General features: G+C 47.1%; 2 protein-coding genes across 4 annotated transcripts in view; one reads left to right on the forward strand and one right to left on the reverse strand.

The window, feature by feature from the left end:
* Window positions 1-12,011, forward strand: part of LOC142559985 (uncharacterized) — a 119,785-nt gene extending 107,774 nt beyond the window's left edge. The window contains exons 10-12 of the mRNA XM_075671709.1: window positions 3,765-3,915; window positions 5,088-5,334; window positions 11,439-12,011. Of these exons, the coding sequence (XP_075527824.1) occupies window positions 3,765-3,915; window positions 5,088-5,334; window positions 11,439-11,668 (628 nt within the window). The 3' untranslated portion in view covers window positions 11,669-12,011. The remainder of the gene's footprint in view (window positions 1-3,764; window positions 3,916-5,087; window positions 5,335-11,438) is intronic.
* LOC142560252 (uncharacterized) overlaps window positions 1-20,377 on the reverse strand; it is a 430,092-nt gene that overhangs the window by 207,340 nt on the left and 202,375 nt on the right. For all 3 annotated transcript variants that reach the window (XM_075672207.1, XM_075672208.1, XM_075672209.1), the window contains exon 5: window positions 13,175-13,267. In XM_075672207.1, the coding sequence (XP_075528322.1) occupies window positions 13,176-13,267 (92 nt within the window). In that variant the 3' untranslated portion in view covers window position 13,175. The remainder of the gene's footprint in view (window positions 1-13,174; window positions 13,268-20,377) is intronic.

The raw sequence follows: 20,377 nt of genomic DNA on the forward strand, positions 1-20,377 counted from the left end.
ATGTTGAGCAACCACGCTTCACTTGGCCTGGAATTAGCCCACTCCTTATTAGTAGCATCAATTTTTATTCTTTCTTGCTCTCTTCAGCTAAATAATATAAATTTATCTCGCGTCATTTATCTCGCGTCGTCATAGCGGCTGCCTTGATTGTTGCAGACAGAACAGTGTTGATTTCCCACAAGCCGTCCAAATGCAAGCTCAATATACAGTCGATTACCGTTAGCCAAACCTGTGATTAATCCGAGTTTCAGTCCAACTTGGACAAAATGTAAACGTTCGAAAAAAAAAAAAGAACGCACATTGCCACCCAAGAAGAGACAGCGTAAACGTTATTTTCAAATCAATACGATTCGAGTCCGGCGTCTTTTTAGTGGGTCTGGGCACCCGCCGCGGACGCGGTTCCGAGACCTTGTCTCGAAGTGGCTTCCTCAGTTCGCTGGACGCGGCTGCTACCCAAGGAAAACTCGTTTATTTCGAACTGGAAAGCATGCCGCTTCAGTTAATTCGGCCCTTGCCCTAGCAGCTATTGAAAGCTTAAAAAAAGAAGTTCAGCGGAAAATGCTACTGCTTGCTTATGCGTGAAGCTGTTCTATCTAAGCTTTTTTTTATCTTTTAGTGGCCGATGTTCCTTTCACCCGTAAAGCCATTCTTTCGTGCTTGTTTCCTGTTGTGTCTCGCTGAATGAGCTTTGAAACTTGTCTGTACTTTTCGCCTCATGTTGGTTTACTAACACTTTAAGAGCAAGAAACAAATACACATTAGACTATTTCAAGCAATAAAAATGAATTAATTAATTTTGGCGCCGTTTGTTAATTCGACCAAATCTTGCAGTCCTACAAGAGTCGAATTACCGGGAGTCGACTGTATTGGAGTAACGAAGCTATCAGCAATATTTTACATATCGCTACTGTTGTTGTAGTAGTGAGAAATGAGTGGGTCAAAGCGAAAAGTTGTGCACCAGAATGATTGCTTTCGCTCTATTCCGTTCCTTTCTTATCTCATCAGACGCTTATATATTGTTACGTGTACAAAGACACAGACGAAAGAGGCTATTTACAGACTATTTACACTGGACTGGAGCCAGAGTACCAGGCCGACATTCACTCGCGCCAAGGGCACAGACCCACTTCGCCGTCGTTCTCGCGGTGGCTCGTCCCTTGAGCATCGCTCGATGATATCGTAATACTATGTATACGGCCGGCTGACCCTGGCGATAGCACAGGCGGAGCGCTTCTCAGGCCATTCACAAATCGCGATAACGATGGTACAGAATGGTACGGAATAGTTACTTTATCCTCGGTCTCGTATCAAGACATGCGCGCGAGCGCCACTGGTCCACGGGCTGTGTGACGTCACCTCGGCAGCGTCACAATGCTCATTTGCTTGCATCTCTCATCACCGCGCTGTCGTCTTCTGAGCAACACAGGCGAGGCGGTTCAAGAGCGCTGGTTGCAGCAGCTGTCGTAACCGGGCGTGCCTCCACGTTGGAGTGTCAAGGTCGAGCTCGCGCTAAAAATGCATCAGCAATGATCCCACGAATCGGAACACTGTAGCGCTGCTAGCACCAGCATGTCGAGGCAGAGCCGTTTTTTTTTTTTTTTCAATAATATGAGAATGCGGCGGGCCTATGAAATTTACTTACATGCGCCAACGTGTTTGTAATATGCGTTCTGAACACGCAGATGGTATTTTCTGCGGTGCGATTTCCTAGCAGTATAGGATATCCGGATTCTCGGTGGAAAACAATTTCCTAAGTTTAGGTCGCTTAAAGAACAGCAAAAGTCGGGGACTCGCCAACTGTGCGCTATAAGGTCGAGGCCCCATTCGCGCCTTGCCGAGCGCTTCGAAAGCTGCTACGACGTTAAATATTTTACGCCGTTAACGAACTTGCTTCGCAAAGAAGCTTGCAGTGTGCACCTACCGAGCAAGTTCACGCGACGAGGTTTTAGTAAAGGAAACGTCCGCAGCAGTTTCTTTCGTATCTGGCGCAGCATGCCTTGGGTTGCGCAGGCGCACAACAAGAGCGAGTACTGCACCGAACTACTGTCGCGAGGACACGCTTTGCATGTACCCGACGTGTCGAGAGACGCTCGCGCGAGTTTTGCGCCCATAGATATCGGCGAGCCTCTCGGGGCTGCATGGGGCTTGCATGCACGTGCGCACTTCAACACGGAGTTTAGTGCGAACGCGCTCCGCTCTTTGTTTTGTCTTTTCTTTGCGAACGTTCGCACTCGAATCGCGGAACTTATATACGGCGACATCGCGCGGCGACGAAGAGGGCCTCTTTTGTCTCTATAACTTCCGTACGTTCCTGCGCTGGTGGTGACGTTGACAGCCGTTGTGCGGCATCGCGGCACGGCGTATAGGCCGAACTTTGGCCCAACGCGAGCGAGGCCGAGCGATGTGTTACACACCACTTCTCCCCACTTATAGGCGCTGTCGATGGGAAACAAGGTTGCCATTCTCTGTGCTTTGCGAGCTCGAAATCTAGCGTTCTTTCTTTTCTTTTTTTGAAAGCGTCCGCCTGCTGGTAACGGCGCGTGACTGTGAAGAGTGATCGTTATATAGATTATGTGTGGTGTAGAGGGCCCGCGCGAACCGAGCACTAATTAGAGTTCTTGCTTTGCCTGCTGTGCGCTGTGTGTAGTGAATGCTGCCGCGGACCTACGCAAATTTGTCGCTGCTGGTCGTGCTGGCCTCTCTCTCCCTCAGCAAAGGATGTGACGCATCTGTTGATTGGTAGGCTTGGCTGATAAGTGCGGCGAGTGTCTTTCGATCGAACACCATCCGCAACGATGGTGGGGACATCTCGTGGCACTGCGCTTAACCAAAGCGCGCTTCCTGAAGGACAACGCACGAGAATTTCCTTGTCGAGTTTGCCCGACCTAAAAAGCTCCCTAGAGGACGATATGTATATATATTGGTCGGTAATCTGGCTTATATATGTGCCTTTGCCTAGGTACTATTGAGAACGACGCGTTTTGCTCTGTTTAACGGCCGTTAGCACTTCTGTCCAAACGGGATCATAACGGGAACGAAGTCGATCATAGCCTGAGAAACAAGCGTCGGTTCTTTTATCGTTAATAGTTGGCCCGTGTCAGTGAGGCTTACGTAACCTAAGATTTCCCCCTTAGAGCTTCTTTCTCGGTTTTGCCTACAAGGGTCGGGCAAACACCCGCCGTGGTTGCTCAGTGGCTATGGTGTTGGGCTGCTGATGAGCACGAGGTCGCGGGATCGAATCCCGGCCACGGCGGTCGCATTTCGATGGGGGCGAAAAGCGAAAACACCCGTGTACTTAGATTTAGGTTAAAGATCCCCAGGCGGTCGAAATTTCCGGAGTCCTCCACTCCGGCGTGCCTCATAATCAGAAAGTGGTTTTGGCACGTAAAACCCCATAATTTAATTTAAGGGTCGGGCAAACGCGAGAAATTAGGTCTCGTGGAGAAGGCTTCACGAAGGTATTGACCTCCGCATTCTAGAACGTTCCTTATTTCCAGAAAGTGGCTGGTAGCGCCGCCCTATCGATTGAAATGATCACTGCGCTTTGCCGATATTCTACAATTCAAGGCGAACGTCTGTACTGTGGGCACGCGTACTTCTGCTCGCGCTCATTATATATATTTCTCTGTAAAGCCTGTCTCTACGTCTACAATGCAGGCTGGATGCTATCTATATGGTGCTTGTCCGTTGCACTTGTCTTTAGTGTGGTGTCTTCAATTCAACGGCGGCGCATTTTCTTTCTTCTTTGCTTTTTTCCCCTGCAGCTGCCCCGTAGAGCCTGCCGTATTCCAAGGCTTCGAGCGAGCTCCGGGCTCAAAGTCACTCATGGCTCCGTTCCAAGCGTTCCGCTTTGCGTCAGACAGCACTGTCAAGTTCCAGATGACCGTGTCCTTCTGCCTGGACGTCTGCCCACCGGTACGCCTAGATTTTGCTTATCTGCAAACTACATTCACTCGTCTGCTTCTGAGCCTTTCTTTTCTGTCTTAATGTTTAGGCTATAAATTGATCGGTCAGTAAATCAACGTATCAGCCATTCATTCGGTTATTCATTCATCATTCACCCAGTCAGACACTATTCATTCGCCCGCATATTCGGAGTATAAGCAAGAAGGCGTGTGAACCAAAGCCGACGAGAAAGAAGACAAGGTCGACGTACATGGTATATGTATTTATATACACTAAAATTGAGTAATTTAACATGACGGAATGTTACATAAGTGCATACTGTTGTATTACTTGCTTTATTTTCTTCACTGCATGTCACATTTTATTCCCGACCCTCTACGTCTTTCATTAATGCCGAAACTTCTCATTCGCTCTTCTACCTTCCCTTTTATTTTCTCGCGCGCGTGTGCGTCGACGTTGTCTACATTCGCGTCGACAGTGGTTGACCAGCCTTCTTTTTTTTTCCTTCTACACAATAAAGCCAGGTGGGCTGATGACGGAGATAGTGCGGTCTATGGTGAAATGCGGCTAATTTTCCACTATGCTGGCGCTAATTGCGTTTGTGTCGTTAACGTTATCTACTCTGAGACTAATTCTCGCTGGTTCTTTTGTCGAGATCTACATTTGATAGTTATACGACTCACTATACAACGCTTTCTATCTCTCTCTCTCTCTCTCTAGTATATAGTAATAGGCCAGATAATAACCAACATCCAAGGCACGCCAAACCCTTGTGAAGTCTCCAACGGAGACCTTGCAGTGAAAACACGAATCAACAACACCAGCGATAAACGACTGCACAGATGTTCTAGAATTGTGCGCTTTGCGTGTTGCCGATATATCGCACCCTCACTATGCGTAGGCTACGTTTGATTTATGTCACGTTTTTATTCCTCCGATATTTTTTTCTTGCATTTCTGCCTACACTCTTTCGTTACGCTCTACGCACTTCTTAGCCAATTCACCTTAATATTATTATTTTTTTTTATGTTTAGAATAACTGGTCTCTCGGCAGCCATTTCGGCGCTCTTCCCAGGATCTCGTCGTTTAATGAAACAACAACGACGGAGGAGCAGCGCGGCATTCTACGTTTTATTCACGACGCGATCTTGTTATTCTCTCTCCCTCGTTCACCCTCACAGCCCAAATGTCCAGGCGGCGGTGGCACGGAGGACCAGCAACAGATGCAGCACCAGCAGCACCTGTCGACCGAAAGCCGCGCCGGCCGCAGACGTCGCTCGGCCAGCGCAGACACGCACGCGCTGGACCTCCAGACCGGTGACGTAGTCACTGACGTCACCATGGAGACGGCGCTGTTCGTAGTCCACAACCTGACGCCCTCGCCGCAGGCCTCCTCCGACACCGAGCACGCTGGGAGGGACGCCCGAGGTGAGCCTTCCGTCCTGAGACGGCGAAGGGGGTCTTCACCGCATCGCTAGCCTTTTTCAGAAGCCCGCCGCCGCGATCGCGGCGCCCCCCCAACTGTCGGCGCTGGTCACGTGACTGAAGGGCTAACTGTCACCACTGTGCCTTAGCAGGCAGGCTCCTTTCGTTTCTGTTGAATAAACGTCGATGCCACAAGACAATGGTCTAATTCATTGGCGCCGCTGATGTCGGTGCATATATTCCTTACAAGCTTAGATTCAGAGACGGTACAGACGAGTTTGCGCCTCTCTTTTCACTGAACTTTTCCTGTGTGTAACATGTGATTTAATGTACAAGCGTTGAGCAAAAGTACAACACCACTAGTTAAACTAAAAACACTTTGTGCATGGAACGTTAGCCGACTCTTGAAACTACCTGCAGGGAATACATATGCCTCACTTGGGAATTTCACGATGTCTTGTTACGGATTTGAGGCATACATGTTTGTAAAAAAAAAAAAAATGCAGAATATCTTTTGCCTCCATGATAGCTGTCATGGATAGACTAAATGTATAATGCGACATTAGTTTTGAATAAAATGAAAGCTTGCACGAGCCTAGAATCGCCTGTAGTATCGGCATAAACTGTAATCAAATCGCTAGGCTTGTCCTTGAACACCAAACCGTTTCATGTGCAGAAACGCTGCCCCAAAATTGCAAGTGCTTGAAATTCCGTTCAAGTCACTGCGAAAGGATGACCACATATTCTTGTACTTGCTACGTGAACTGGTTCAAGACGACAGGAGCGGGAGAAGGCGCTCTTTCCTTTCTTGCTGATTTAATGCACGAAGAATATTCGTAAGTAAATAAAGAAAAGCCTTTAAATGTCACAAGAACAGTAGAAGGCCTCAAGAAAAATTACACTTCATAGTAAATCTCGCTCAAGCGATTCATTATTCTCTTCACTGCAGCCGTTGAAAGTATGAAAGGCAGTTTGCGCGTTGTAGCTTCGTGCCGTCTGCTTAGCGCATTAGCGTAAGCAGGTCATCGCTTAAGTGCGCATAGCTGAGCATAAACAGAAAACAGCACAACTATTTTTTTTTTTTTTTACAGCGCCACGCTTGTGCAGTACAGCGACAACAGTTCTCTCGCGTAGTAGTACTGTGTAGCCTTTGCGCAGGTGCTGCAGGTTAGCGCAATATCAATAATGAGGACCTACAGAAGTTCGTTCGCTCGTAATCGTCGCTCATTAGCTGTTTGTTGCGCGATCATCCGCAATTTTCGCATTTTCTTTTTTCCCGGTAATCTTAGCGAAGACGTCAGGCGTTGCTCCTTGCTCACCGGACCGGTGAGAGATTGCGGATTACATTTTTGAAGTTTCCACGCTTAGTAATTAAGTACGAACTACACTTTACTAAGCCTTCGGGCACTCGCGACGAAGACACGAAACCTATAGAGAATGAAAACACGTGGTAGCAACGCACGGATGGTATTAGTGCTTACGGAGCATGCAAACTAAGTACGCGCTCATTAACTTCGGTGTGGCGATATTACCACTGGCAACAGACGTCGGAGGTTAACGATGGACATGAGGAACCTTCAATGGTGCCTCTATTCTCCAACCCTATGAGTATAAATAAGTGCTGATACTAACAAAAAAAAAGAAAAGCGTTATCATGTTGGGAACTCAAACAACGAAGAGACAGATGCGCTCGGAAGCCGCTGCTCTACAAGCCGGATTAAGGAATGAGCTAGCTTGTTCTATCTAAACACTTTGAAAAGCGTTGCCTTCATTAAATACCGAATAGGAGCACCTTGTCTTTTCTAACTAGTTTCTAACTAGCAACCGCATACCGTCATAATTTGTCGGCCAGTTAGAGTTTAAACTCCACAGTCATAAAACATAACGCCCAGGGAAAAAAAAAAAAAAAAGAACGGGTAACATCGCCCAGTACTGTCGATATCCATGCGCACTTCTGATGTAAAGGCCAGCTGCCAGGCCCCTTCACGAAGAACGTGGCGGACAGCAGTGTTGCAAAAAAGATTTCGCTTCTTACCTCTTTCAAAAAGGTCGTAAAGAAAATTTAGGCGTGTATATGCAAAGCCTCGAGTGTGTTTGTCCCATCGAAAAAATAATAAATAAATCACAAAAATTACAATAAATAAAGAATAACATCGATAACAAAAGGAAAGTTCTTCCCCTTTTCTATGAACTATCGATTTCAGACCGAATGGATGGTAACATTCATTCAATTATTGAATGAGCGCATTAGGGGCCTCGCTTAATTTATTACGTTTTTTTTCCTGCAGAACTCGGAAGTCAATGAGGCGGATGACCTGGAATAATGCACGCATTTCCCGCAATCTACATAAGAGGTAGTAGCGTTGGAACTGGAGTTCTTTTTTTTAGCACGGTCATGTATATAATGAAAAAGAAAGTGCAACAAGTATAAACACGCCGCAGGGCTTCTAACCGAGCTTTCTTTTGCAATATAATGAATCGACATGACGGTTGTACACGTGACAAACTTGTCATCCACCAGGCAGTAGCAAAGAGCTACTAAGCTAACCGAAAATTCAGCAGTTGTAGTAATCAAATATTGTCGTGTTAGATTAGGCTTATTAAACAAAAGCAAGAAATCAAAACAACACATGGCACAGCGGTAGAGCGCCGAAAAGTGTGGGTCCTGGGTTCGATCCGAAGACCACGGAACGAAATTTTCTTTTTTCTACAGCTGCAAAAACTTTTTTATCTGAAAAACCCGGATTGGTTTCCCTTGCACCTGGGTACTACCAGTTTGAAGGTTATTTGTCGCTTGTCATGAATTTGCCCCCACGTGGCGGACTTTGCCGCATGACAATGATGTAACGACCTTTCCTGGCGGTCCGTGACGGAGGAGACGTCGCCTGGATTTGCCAGTCTAGACATGTCCCTATCGTGCAAGGATGCGGCGTGTCGCTTCTCGCAAATCGGACATGAATTTAACATGCACTTGTACACCAGTTTGCCGGCGTTATCGGCGTTAAACATCGGCGGGGCGCTTTATGCAGGCCGCGTCGCGGTGGTCTCATAATTCGTCGCGCGTAGGAGTTACACGTTCGCTTTGTCACGAAGGGGTGGAACATAAATTACCACCAACGGGCATCTCACTTGTTTTCTGAACAGGAAAGTTGGCTCCGTCAGCATTCGCACTCCGCACATGTGACTGTGTGGTCATCAATTCGCGCGCGCTATCAGTATCACTGCTCCCTCTCGCTGCTCTCTCGAAATTAGCACGTGCGCAAGACCTATTTGGCGATGTCTAACATTTCATTAATTATTTATTTATTTTACATCACCGTAGCCCTTAGCGACCTGCAGTAAAAGAAGTAGATACAAAATAGAACAATTCAAGCACAGTAAGAAATGGATATCAGACCAGAACGTCAGACACGTACAATAGTGGCTTCGCTGCGAAGTCGAGGAATTGTCTCTAGATGGCGACCTGTGAAGTTCTAGCATTACGCATTTCGTCAACTTAGTCTTGGCGACATTCCGCAAGCAGCGCTTTGGTAATTACACACTGACCGCACTAGACGAACATAAGCATACATCTAGATTATAGGTAATCTGCATAGTTTTCGCACTCTTCAAATTTAATCTTAATTTAATGGCCGGGTGGAGCGTGTCTACGAAAGTTCGCTCGAGGAGAGAAATCAAAATGGATGATCGATTAGGGAAATTTTCGAATGAAATACGGGTGTTTAGAAAAATCTGACTTCCAATATCAAATCCAATACCGAATATTTCCTTTAAACGAATAAAGAAACAGTCATCTCTATTTTCATCCTACGCAGCGTGTATGAGCAGCGTGTAATCTCATGTGATGTCAATGTTTATCACCGTGAGGGTCACAACTTTAATCACACGCAATTTTTGCGTTTACGCAATGCACCGCTCGTGAGCTATTCCGAAATGCAAACACCAAATTAGCCAGCTGCTCAGCGTCAGACGCCTATGCAGCGACGTTACGAGCACGAAGGAAGCGCGCATGATGCTAGCCGACGAAAAACGGCGAAAGCAGGCGCACAGAGAAGTACTGACTCATATCTAGCCGCATTTTAGTATTGTGTACTTCTGATGTCACAGCGGCACATAACCATTCAAGAGAATTGGCTGATAATGCGGACATAAGAGAAGCGTATATATACTGGCTTCGCTTCAAAAAGCCGTTCGATTCGAATTCGAACTTTAAAATGTCGCCACACGCTTAACTGAAAATTCGGGAAACCACTGGCGAGACAGAGAGAGTGGTAGCCCGGGCGGTTAGTGACAAGACGAAACACGCAAGAAAGCGCCGGCAAAAAGCAGCAGCGCCGAGCTAGGAAAAGGAATGGGTAAGAGCGGGTCTCACTCTGTCACGGGAAGGGTCATGCATTATTCAGTTCAACCAGCGCAGTGCGCTATATAGCTTCGACCGGGAACCACCAAGACGCGCGCTCTCTCTCTCTCACCCTCCTCGCCCTCGCCACCTTCGTCCGTTCCCGACGCGCAAACACACAAGCACGAACGAACGCCTACAGGCGAAGCCGCGCGAACGGCCGTCTCATTTATATCGGTTTCGGCCGTCGAGAGAGGGAAAACAAAAAGAGAGAAAATGAAAGCGCGCTGGGCCGAAGGAAGAAAACGGGCGAGAAAGGCGAGCCCCGAAGATTTAGATGCAATGCGGGCAGAGAAAGCATGGCCATGCTCCGCGTAACCAAAGCGGACTCCGCCATCCATCTGCAGCACCACCAACAGCGGTACCGTCTTCCAGTCCTCCGGCGTAGAGGCTTCGGATGAGGGAAAACAAACAAACAAACGAAGGGAACATCAAATGAAAACAAAACAAAGCAGAAGATGGAGTTCAGTACGTGTATTGTCGTTTCGCCACTGAGGTGTTCCATGGTTTTCAGCGCGGCCTCCTCACGTAATTTTTTGTCAGTCTTTCTTTTTCGGAAATAATGACTTCAGCGGGTGCACTTCAAGCGCAATTTATACGGTTCACTATCGACGATAGCAGAGACTGACAGCACGTATGGCACGTCATTGAGAAATGTGCGCAGAAAAAAAATTGCTGTAGAAAATTTCGTAAATTTACTCCCTTCTGAGCGTAAATGCCCTGCATGAAGTGACTCGTTTGCTTCACCACTGCTGAGGCGTAGCCGCATGTCGTCTGTAAGAGACAGCGGTCTGGTACTACTGCACTGCCGCAGCTTACACTGATGGCGGAGTAGAGAAAGCATGCCGTTTACAAAAGTTCAAAAGCTGGATATGAAGAACACTTGAAAATGTTTGTTCAAGTTACAAAGACTAAACTTTATTGTAGCTTTAAACTACACACAATGGGATGCAGGAATACGTAACTATATTAAAAGTGAGCTGTTCATTTTGAACAAAGTTGTGTGTGGTGGTGTTCCTTTTCTTGTCCGTACTTCACATACAGCCTCGCGACTTTTAACGAGCAAGGAAATGTGAAGCAGCTAGCCCAGGAACAAGTAGTAATACAGTCGAACCCCACTATAACAAACACGGATATAATGAGATACCGGATGTAACGAAATAAATGCAAGACTTCTGCACATTTTTTGCCGCTTTGCAGGTTGCGACTTCGTTATAACGAGGAACACGTGACCAAAAGCCCCGCGTAAGAAACTATAGGGTTCCTTCCCCGAAGTATCGTCGCCACGAAGTGTTCTGAAACTTTTTCGTCTATATCAACGGGTATGCTTATAAGGAATATCGGACATTACGAAGGTGATTTCATGCAAGTTGTGACTACGTTATAGCGAGGAACGCCTGTCTTCCAAGCCCTGGAGAGGAAACAACAGGTTTGTCTAAGCGAAGTTCTCGTTGCCCCAAGGTGCTGGTAAACTTTGGCGAGTTAGTCTCGGTTTGATTGGGCGAAGAAATGCGTGCGAGGCAAGGACGCAGCGAGATAATTTGAATATAACCAGGCTAATTTACTGAACGTAGCCGTAGCAGACGCAGTGTTGAAAGTCGTTATGTGCCATGTAAGTTCGGCAATTTAAACAATTCTTTACTGTTATCGTACTCAGTGTCCCTCTCCCCCCCCCCCCCCATTTTTTTTTTTTTTTTGGTTTCGGCAGGAGTCTCCCAGAACAGAATGCCCCGCGACGCCGTGTGCCTGACCCGACCCGTCGTGTACACGTTGGCGAGCCTGATCGGCGTCGTGCAAGCGCTCATCCTCGGCTCCTGCTGCATGCTGCTGTTCGTCAACCGGAAGTGGCGACTTACGCGGAAGCGCCTGGCCGCCATGCACGCCTCCAGCAGCCGGGCTTCCGTCTCCAGCAAGTCGGAACTCTTCCTCAGGACGTAGTAGCGCGGCGGCTCGTCACCACATTTCATACGGTTCCCCCCGTCCCTACCCCTACTACGGGCTTTTGCGACCACTGTCAGAAAAAAAAAAAAAGCGTGCACGATCGCCCGGAGGGGAGGAGGGGAAATCCTGCCATTTCGGGGAAGGGAGGGGGAAGAAAGGGACGCAGCTGGCCTTTGTGTCAGTTGTACATGTGTGTGCGTGTGTGTCCTGGGAAAGAGACGGTGGCGCCACCTGTCGGCATTCGAGAGGAGCTCTACGAGAGGCATATGACGCACAAAAGAAGGTTACTTCCATTTGGCCCGTTTCGGCACATCCACGATGCGTTCTATGCCGATAACGAGGCGCATGAACTTTTACGTTATAGCGGAACTCCTCACGGGCGCACGCCTGTGAAACGCGACGGTGGCGCCGCTATGAGGCGATTGAGAGAACGCAACGAGAGCCAGATTTCATGCACAAAACTGCGTTAACTCTTACGGTCCGTTCTGGTGCGCACACTAAGTGTTCCATGATGTGGAGAACACGGCTTATTTGATTGTTGGACGCAGCAAAGTGTTGCCGGTATCTTTCTTTCACGGGCGTGGGCACCCCAAGCTTGACTGTGGTGCCAGCGCTAAGCGATTGGATGAAACTCGGCTAAGGGCAAATGTCCCACACACAACTGCGTCAACTTTATTGGTCCTCCTCGGTACGACCCCAGGTTGCCCTTCGATGCCCAGAATCTGGCCGACTTTCGTAGTAATTTTTCTTTTTGGCCGCAGCCATATTGTTTGTTGTGGATGCCACGTATCTGCGTCCTATGGCCCTTGCGCCGGTGGGAACACTTTGAGTGCGATTAACTTCTGGAAATCGCAAGATGATGTCTTTCTTCACTTCGTAATTCTGTTCGTATTGTGGTGTGTTCGCCTAAATATGATATTACCACTGCATCCGTCATATCGCGCGGCAAGAACGTTTAGCGAGACTCAATATGCGAGCTGAAAGCGCGTAGATCATGCAAGATGAACCTGACTAACACTGTGAGATTGTTCTTTCGGAAGCTTTAATAAATGGCCGCCATAGTAGCAAATACTCGTCTCTTCAGGCGTTATGTAGGCAGCTAGTTTAGGAGGTTCCCATATCCATTTTCTTGGTCATACTATTATGGCGCAATAATCGCTTCATAGCGTTAGCGATTGCTATTTCAACGTCGGAATCACGGGATCGTACCTCTAAACCTGCCAGATGAGCAGCGTAAAAAGTTCGCCTTGTTCATTAGCGACGCGGCTTCTTTATCTCGGCTGCCAACAATTTTCGTTTATCAAGCTTTCTCAATAGCCTGTCCCACTGAATGAAGCACTTACACATTTCCGGACAGAAACTTGACCGCGAAGATAAGCTCTAGCACGAACAGCCTTATGCGTCGTTACGCGTCTCCAAATGTCTCATTTCTGGTCGTAGCCTCGGTGTCCGGACAAGAGCACGGCAGTATACAAACTAGTTCCACACATATGCAGTACTCACGTCAGTGGCCACACGACAGTGTGCAACCAGGTAAAACAGGCTCGCGCAGGCGGTACCATTGCTCGGCCGTCCAGTCAGTGAGTGTGCATAATCCTGCGAGATCGAAAAGGGTTTACAAATTAATCCTCTCAGTGATTATTATTATTTGTTTTGATAACATATATACACTAAGAAAAACGCTCGTAGCAAATACGCAGCTGCTAATCTCGCGGGCACGGTATAACGTACATTCAGCGATTCCCAACCCTTTCCAGGCGCCGCAAAATCAACTCTGAGACAGCCCCCATATGTGCCAGTCGAGTGACGTGACGTCATCTGCACATGCCGACGGACAGACAGCTTAACCAATCAGCTACGATATCACAACGTTGTACTGTATTATGTGGTTGTCTATGGCAAGGTATCAATAAAGTTACTCGAAGTGCCAGCGTAACTCGTCCACGATGACGTCGAGTCATGTAAATTGTGGGCCTGGTTGCTGCGTAGCTTGTATTGGCCGTAATATAAGTGGATCAGTGGTGTGTCATGACCGAGATCTTTCAATATCAGGGGATTTTGCTTTCAGCTTCTTACTAGAGGGAAGAACAAGTATGTCCCCAAAGACAAAGAGGTGCTTTTTTTTCCCCTCCGAAACGCGTATTGCCTCTGCCTTGAAAATAGCTCGGTAATGAAACGCATATGGCCTGAAGCTACCGGGAAATTCCGTGAAAACATCAGAGTAATGATCTCTGCGGTTCAACCGCGGATATGGTTTTCGTTGCGCTGTTTCCCAGGACGCGAAACCAATTTCGCCGATGGACGTTCACTGATCGTGCCACCGTTAGTACGGTCCTCGGGGCCTTCAGTTTCTACAGACACGGACGGGATAAAACAGCTATGTACTCTCAGCAGTCTTTACGCGTAGCGTCTACGGGCCGCATTTTAATCAACGCTTAATAAGGTGATGTGTGGTGTCTGTTTCCGCCTGCCCTGCTTGTCTGTGCGTGGGAATGCGAGTTTGTGTATTTTGGTGCCGCAAATTCTGACAGGCTGGAGGCGTCGTTTCTCGCATAGCGTGCACTGGCATACTTAGCTCGCCTACATTCCTGTCTGGAGCTCCATTAGCCTGAAAGGCGGGGGAGTATCTGCTTTTTGGTTTTTATTCTGTCATCATCAAACCCGGAAAGTCAAATGGCAGCGTAATCAGCGTTTGCGCAAAGCGTTGTTTAGTGAAAGTAACGTTATTAAGGGTTCCCAGTGTAACGACCCCTTCCAGCTGATTCGCCCGCTCGTTCCCACTTAAAAGTCGCAATGAGGTAGTACGGTCGATCCTCCTTATAACGAACTCTCAGCGCCACGAAAATACATTTCTCATTTCCGATGTTCGTTACAAGCATACATTCGCTACGCACTGATATCGGTTAGAAGCACCTTTAGCATTACTTCGCTATATCCAATATTTCGTTATAACCGTGTTATTATACGGAGTTTATACTGTACTTCGTGGTGCCTTCAGATTATCTTAGGTCGGGCTATTAACTTGTTTCGTCCACAATAAATTAGAGCCACACTTCGTCTGCGAGGATTCCGGGTAATGAAAGTAATTTTCTCGGTCGGAAATGTGAACGTTGGCGACCCTGTTTCCTAGGCTGACGAGAAGCCCGTCGCACAGAAAACTCGGTAATGCAAAGCGGCGTCGCCTCCCTGACGTCATGCGGCGATAGCTTTGCTTCCTGTGAGAGAGATAGAGAGAGAGAGAGAGAGAGAGAGAGAGAGAGAGAGAGAGAGAGAGAGGGAGAGAGAGAGAGAAGGCAGCGAGGTTAACCAGAGGAGAGTTTTCGATTTGCTACCCTGCACTGGGACGAGGGACATAGGTGTTGCAAAGACGACAAAAAGCGAAAGGAGATAAAAAAGGAACAAGAAAGAAAGAAAGAAAGAAAGAAGGAAGGAAAGGAAACTGGTAAAAGAAAAGGCATTCCAACCACAAGCCTTCACACGGGCCGGTCGATCTCAAAAAGCGCAGTAGTGCTTGTACGGCCTTCTGGTGCGGTTTTAAGTCGCGCCGATGTTTCAAAATTCTTTTTTCCGACAGAGGCTGGTCGTCCAACTGGTTCAGCACGACTGAAAGCGATTGTCTCCGCACACTGTACTGCAGTGTACTACACTGTACTGCGCTGTAGAGTGTGCCTGGAAAGTGGAAATGCGGAGGTAGGGATGGAGGCTGATTTCAGGGCAAAATCATACTACTAATAAAAAAAAAACTGTACCGCAAAATGCTACCTCTGTGCGAAATACGAACGGAAACGGTTCAGCGGTTCAGCCGGAAGGACCATTTATACCTGCGTACATTACGAAAGCAACATTCAGTATTTCCTGATATGTTCTGGAGGCAACGAAAACGCACTGGATCGACTTTCTAAAAACATCATTGTGAACTTAACATTCCTCTGCGAGACGTGAGGCCGTGCTAACTTCGTTGTGCGACTGTTCCAGCGATGCTACAGTGCGATGCCGTGTGCTCTTTTAACGCATCGCGCGCATGAGTACTGTCTACAGTGAGTATTGTTTAAGCAAAGAAGCCGTGTTCTTGGACATTGGTCAGGAACTAGACGAAGTGATAAATTTCTAGCATTCCGCCCGTACCGAAGCATTCCAGATGTAATCTCACTGTGTCAAATGTTTTCTGTATATGAAGACATGTGATTTTTCTTTATGGCATCGATATCTACTCCGTAGAATTTCGAGATGAACCTACTGATAAGAAGAAACTATTGCATGGCATAACGTAACGTTTTAGAAAGGATGCTTGGTATTTGTCGAACGGCAGCAAAAGATGGCTGAAGTTCGTATTTTCAGAAAAAGCACGTGGAATCACACATTACATTGATTTTGACGTGAACGCATTATTATTGCCATAGCTTTGTACGATTGTTTTCTGTGTGTTTCATTTGTATGAACAGTATTTAATGTGTTTCTCTTTGCCCTATCGTGTAAGTGTAAGCCGACAAGCGTTTTTTGTTGCCCAGCAAAGCACTCTTACTATGCTGGCCTAGTTGGTGGATAGCTTTCAAGAGGTGTCGATCATTTTGTCCTTATGTTCTTTGTTCTACTTACCTTCAGCGCCACACAACTTAGCGCTTTCGTTGCTCCTTGTTCGCTGTATATAATCGCTGTGGTGTAATAACATTAAGTAAAGTTGCGTTAATATAGCATATTTCTGGCATGAACATGTCGCAAATGAAACGGGAGCAGGTAGTCCATCATATGGTGCTCTTCTTCCCTTTTTCCTTTGAAAGCTTTCCTAATTTTATTGAGGATGCATGATAACCTTAGTTAAGAGTGGTGCGACGTCTGACATTGGTAAAAATAGAACACAAACGCAAAAAGAAGGCGGGCCTTCGTGACAATGCATGGAGAAAGCTCAGCGATGAAAAATCAGAAAATTTCCGGGCATCTAGTTACAGCATTACGCCACCGCCGCATGCGAACACGTCTAGGACTTTGCGAAAAGCCGCTAATCTTTGAATACTAATTCAAAAGCGTTGATCACAAAACAAATGGCTTTATAACAGAAACAGTGCGCAAGAAACTGCGCACAGTTGACTGAACGACAGAGTTAGGAGAGCTTGCGCTTATGTCTTCTTCAACCCCAATCATTCCGATTACTGGCGCCTTCGTGTTTATTTGTGCCTCTTTCGCGGGTGATTCGCACCACTGCATGCAACTCAAGAATACTCGCCGGATCTCCCGTGTTTGTTATACAAGGGCTGTGGTTGTTGATGCTCTGAATAAAACCGCGCAGCAGGTTTTGTTTCTGGGTTCTGCTGTACAGCCGAAACGCGTTCGGGGACTGACTCGCCTAACTGTAGTTATCTCTCCTCCAGTGATGGACTTCTTCCGGCTGGAAAATAGTTCCTAAGCTAGGACTCAGTAGATGTCTGAGAGTGCGGCTAAAAGGCGCCGAACACACAACTTGAACAAAGGCTCACAGCGTGGTAGAACGGTTTCCTGCAAGCGTTCGTCGAGTTCGAGCCGAACGCGGGAAAGCCTCTACCTGGCCTTTCTCGACTGCGAGGAGGCCGCGTTTATTTTGGAGTGAAAGGTTTGAGAGTGTGTGCGTGTGTTTCCATCTTACCATAGGACGAAGGGCTCTTATCCACGTCACCGTGTTTGCCGTTTCTTCACTTTTAACTGGACGAACTTGAAAAGGAAGCAAGAACAGGAGAGCGGACCATAATAGCAGGTCGGAAAGAGCGTTAGTCTGACAGCGCAAGTTACAACGTAAGTTTCGCAGATTCACGATAGCTACCAACACTGCTGTATGATTAATTCTATGAACTGCTTTGGAAGTTACGCGCTGAGCCAGCCGATCACAGATCGGGACCGCGAACCTGGTAAAGCATGACAATGTTTTGCGTAACAGCTCAGAACGGTTTGTGCATAGGTAACAGGCAAAGCCGGTGCACTTTTTCGTTATGCTTAGCCAGTTTATGAGAACCAACTGGCTTTGTGTCGTCATCGCAGGATTACGTAAGGTCACCTGTAGTTGAGCGAACGTGGCGCAACGTTTGGTGAGACAAGAGCATGCCGTTTGAACTAAACCCGATAAGTGCTAACCTTGTGAATCATAGGCGATACGGAAACGAGACCAGAACAACTATCTGCATCATGTAATTATGTCAGTACCGAAGGTTACGTATACGTAGTACGAGAATATGTGGGAGCAAAGGAGAATGCGTGCGGAGTTTTTTCCTTTAATGCGGTCTTCGTGCCAAACAAGCTTCTCAGTTTCTACCTCGCCGGCGAAGCGGCTTTTAACCGGCAGGCCTCCTCCATTGCGCACATCTAGTTTCCCGTTATGCTGTCCGTATCGCGTGGTTTCGGAGACTTGTTTTTTCATCGCTGCGTAACGCAGACTGTAACATTTTCGCCACACGTTCTACTCGAGATTCTCCGTTAGCTTCCTACAACACCGAGACGGCGGTATTGCGCAGGCGTGGCTGTCTCTCCTGCGTCATACTTCCTGGTGCGCGGACACAGCATTGGTTTGACAAATCGCCGGACCCATCATCCCCACTGGGCTGCGGCGCGGATTTCTTTAACCGGTGTTGCGTCCGTGAGGTGCGGTTTCTTTATTGGTGCTCGCTTCGCTTGCTCCCTTCTTGTCAGACTTTTCTTCGTGGAAGAAGGTTCATTGACCCCCTCGAAAGGTGCGCGCACAGCGTAATGGACTCTCTGCTGCGTACAGAGCAAACAAATGCATTCACTCTCTTAGAAGAGGCGAGTACAGTGGAATGGATGCGCTCCTCTCAGATTAAGGAATATGGAAGCCGGTTCGGTGTTTTCTTTTAGTAACTTCTTTGAACTGGCTGTCCACATTGAAGTTCATTGCCTTGCGAAGCAAGATACCGATCATTGTTTCAGGAGTGAGAGCAATTAAAGTGCGTGTACTTAAGGGTTGCTTGCTTCTAACCTTAGTGGGACTCGACGCTCACAGAGCCTTAAAAGTGTTCTGTCCTTGTGCGAGTCTCTAGAGAGTGGAAGGGTTACCATTACATCGTGCCACTTTCCACGGCAACTTATATTTCTGAAGACTGGCTCTATAGCCTTGTTCTGATGCCTGAACTGTCAGCATAGCCAAGTACTGCTGTTAAAGAAAAAAAAAAACTCTTTTTTTTCTCTTTACTCCCTAATAGGGATTTGCGCTTTTTGAGAACTGCTCTCGAACGCAAATTACCGCAACAGGCAGCTAGCTATTGACATTAATATTTGTTTTCTACCTTCTTTTTGTTTAAGTTTGCTTGTGTATTTTGTCCGTGTCCTTTATGACGTTGCATTTTTTGTCGTAGTGTTGCGTAGAACTGTTCGGTATGCGCCCGCTCTCATGGGCAAGCTTTTCCTCTCTATATAGAGTACAGCAACACTTTTCCGATGATTTCGTACTCAACTCTAGCTGTTAAGAGAATGAGGGGATTCGTGTGCCCTGTGTGTTATCGCGGAAGCCATATTTTTTTGCGCTTCTGGTGCCGCTGCTGTGTTTTATTCTATTATTTTTTTAGTTGTTCTTTGCGTGCTCTTTTGTAAGCGAAAATAAAAAAAAGAGTGCAATAAAACGACCCATACCGTCTTTGAATAGACTTGTCTTTCTTTTCACGGATGTCCCGTGGAAACTAGTGCTTGATAAAAGTACGCGATGAGAGAATCATTCAGCTGAGGAGAGAGAGCTGGCAAAACTACATTGAGTCTCGCCTGGTCCCTCTCGTCAAATGTAATATATGACGTCATCCTGAATGTGGGGAACTCCGATGGTCTTCGCTGGTTGGGCGCAGCTGCTCCAGTAGGAAAAAAACGAATAATGGTTGCGACAACAAAGAGGCCTGCGATGCCAGAAAACTGGTTAACGTTGGGGTTTGAATAGAGAGACAGCGAGAGAAAGCAAGGAGAAGAAAGCCAGGTAGGTCAGCCAGACAAGTGTCCGGTTTGCTACCCTACATGTGGAGTAAGGGGAAATGGAAGAAGAAAGAGAGGGAGAGACTGAAAGCTTGCAATTGTCATTTGTGATCGGACTGCCTGATCATTTATTTGCTGATATGTTTATATAACTGAATCAAGATAATAAATCGTCGTGTCACTGCTGTTGTACGGGTGGCTAGAGCTTAGTCAAGCAGCACAGATGCAGCTTTTTTCTCTGGCCCCCTATTATAGCAGTAACAATGTATTGTCTGCGGCGAAAATAAAACTTGATTGATTGATTGATTGAGTGATTGATTGATTGATTGATTGATTGATTGATTGATTGATTGATTGATTGATTGACTGATTGAAGCTGCGTGCACGAGGGAGGATGCACAGGAGGCCTACGAACGTTCACTCGCGCCGGTGCACTTCAATAAACGCACTAGTTGACGAATGAACTTCTCGCGCCAGCCTTCGTCCTAAACTGGACACAAGGATGATGATGTGGAATCGCAATAAGATCAGATCGATATCAAATTAAATTCTGGGGTATAACTTCGCAAAGCAAAGACCGGGCTGCTGTGGGCAGAGACGCGTCGGCGGGTAGCTCCGGATTAACTTCGACCATCTGGAATCCTTTTAACTTGTACCTGCATCATACAATAAAGCTTCGACTGGGGCTAGTTGGTGTGACATCGTTCCGCTTGCTGCGCTATACTGTTTATGCGAAGGACACAAAAGAGAGAGACGCACATGTGTGTCTGTCTC

This window comes from Dermacentor variabilis, chromosome 10 (assembly GCF_050947875.1).
Source record: "Dermacentor variabilis isolate Ectoservices chromosome 10, ASM5094787v1, whole genome shotgun sequence".
NCBI lineage: Eukaryota > Metazoa > Arthropoda > Arachnida > Ixodida > Ixodidae > Dermacentor > Dermacentor variabilis.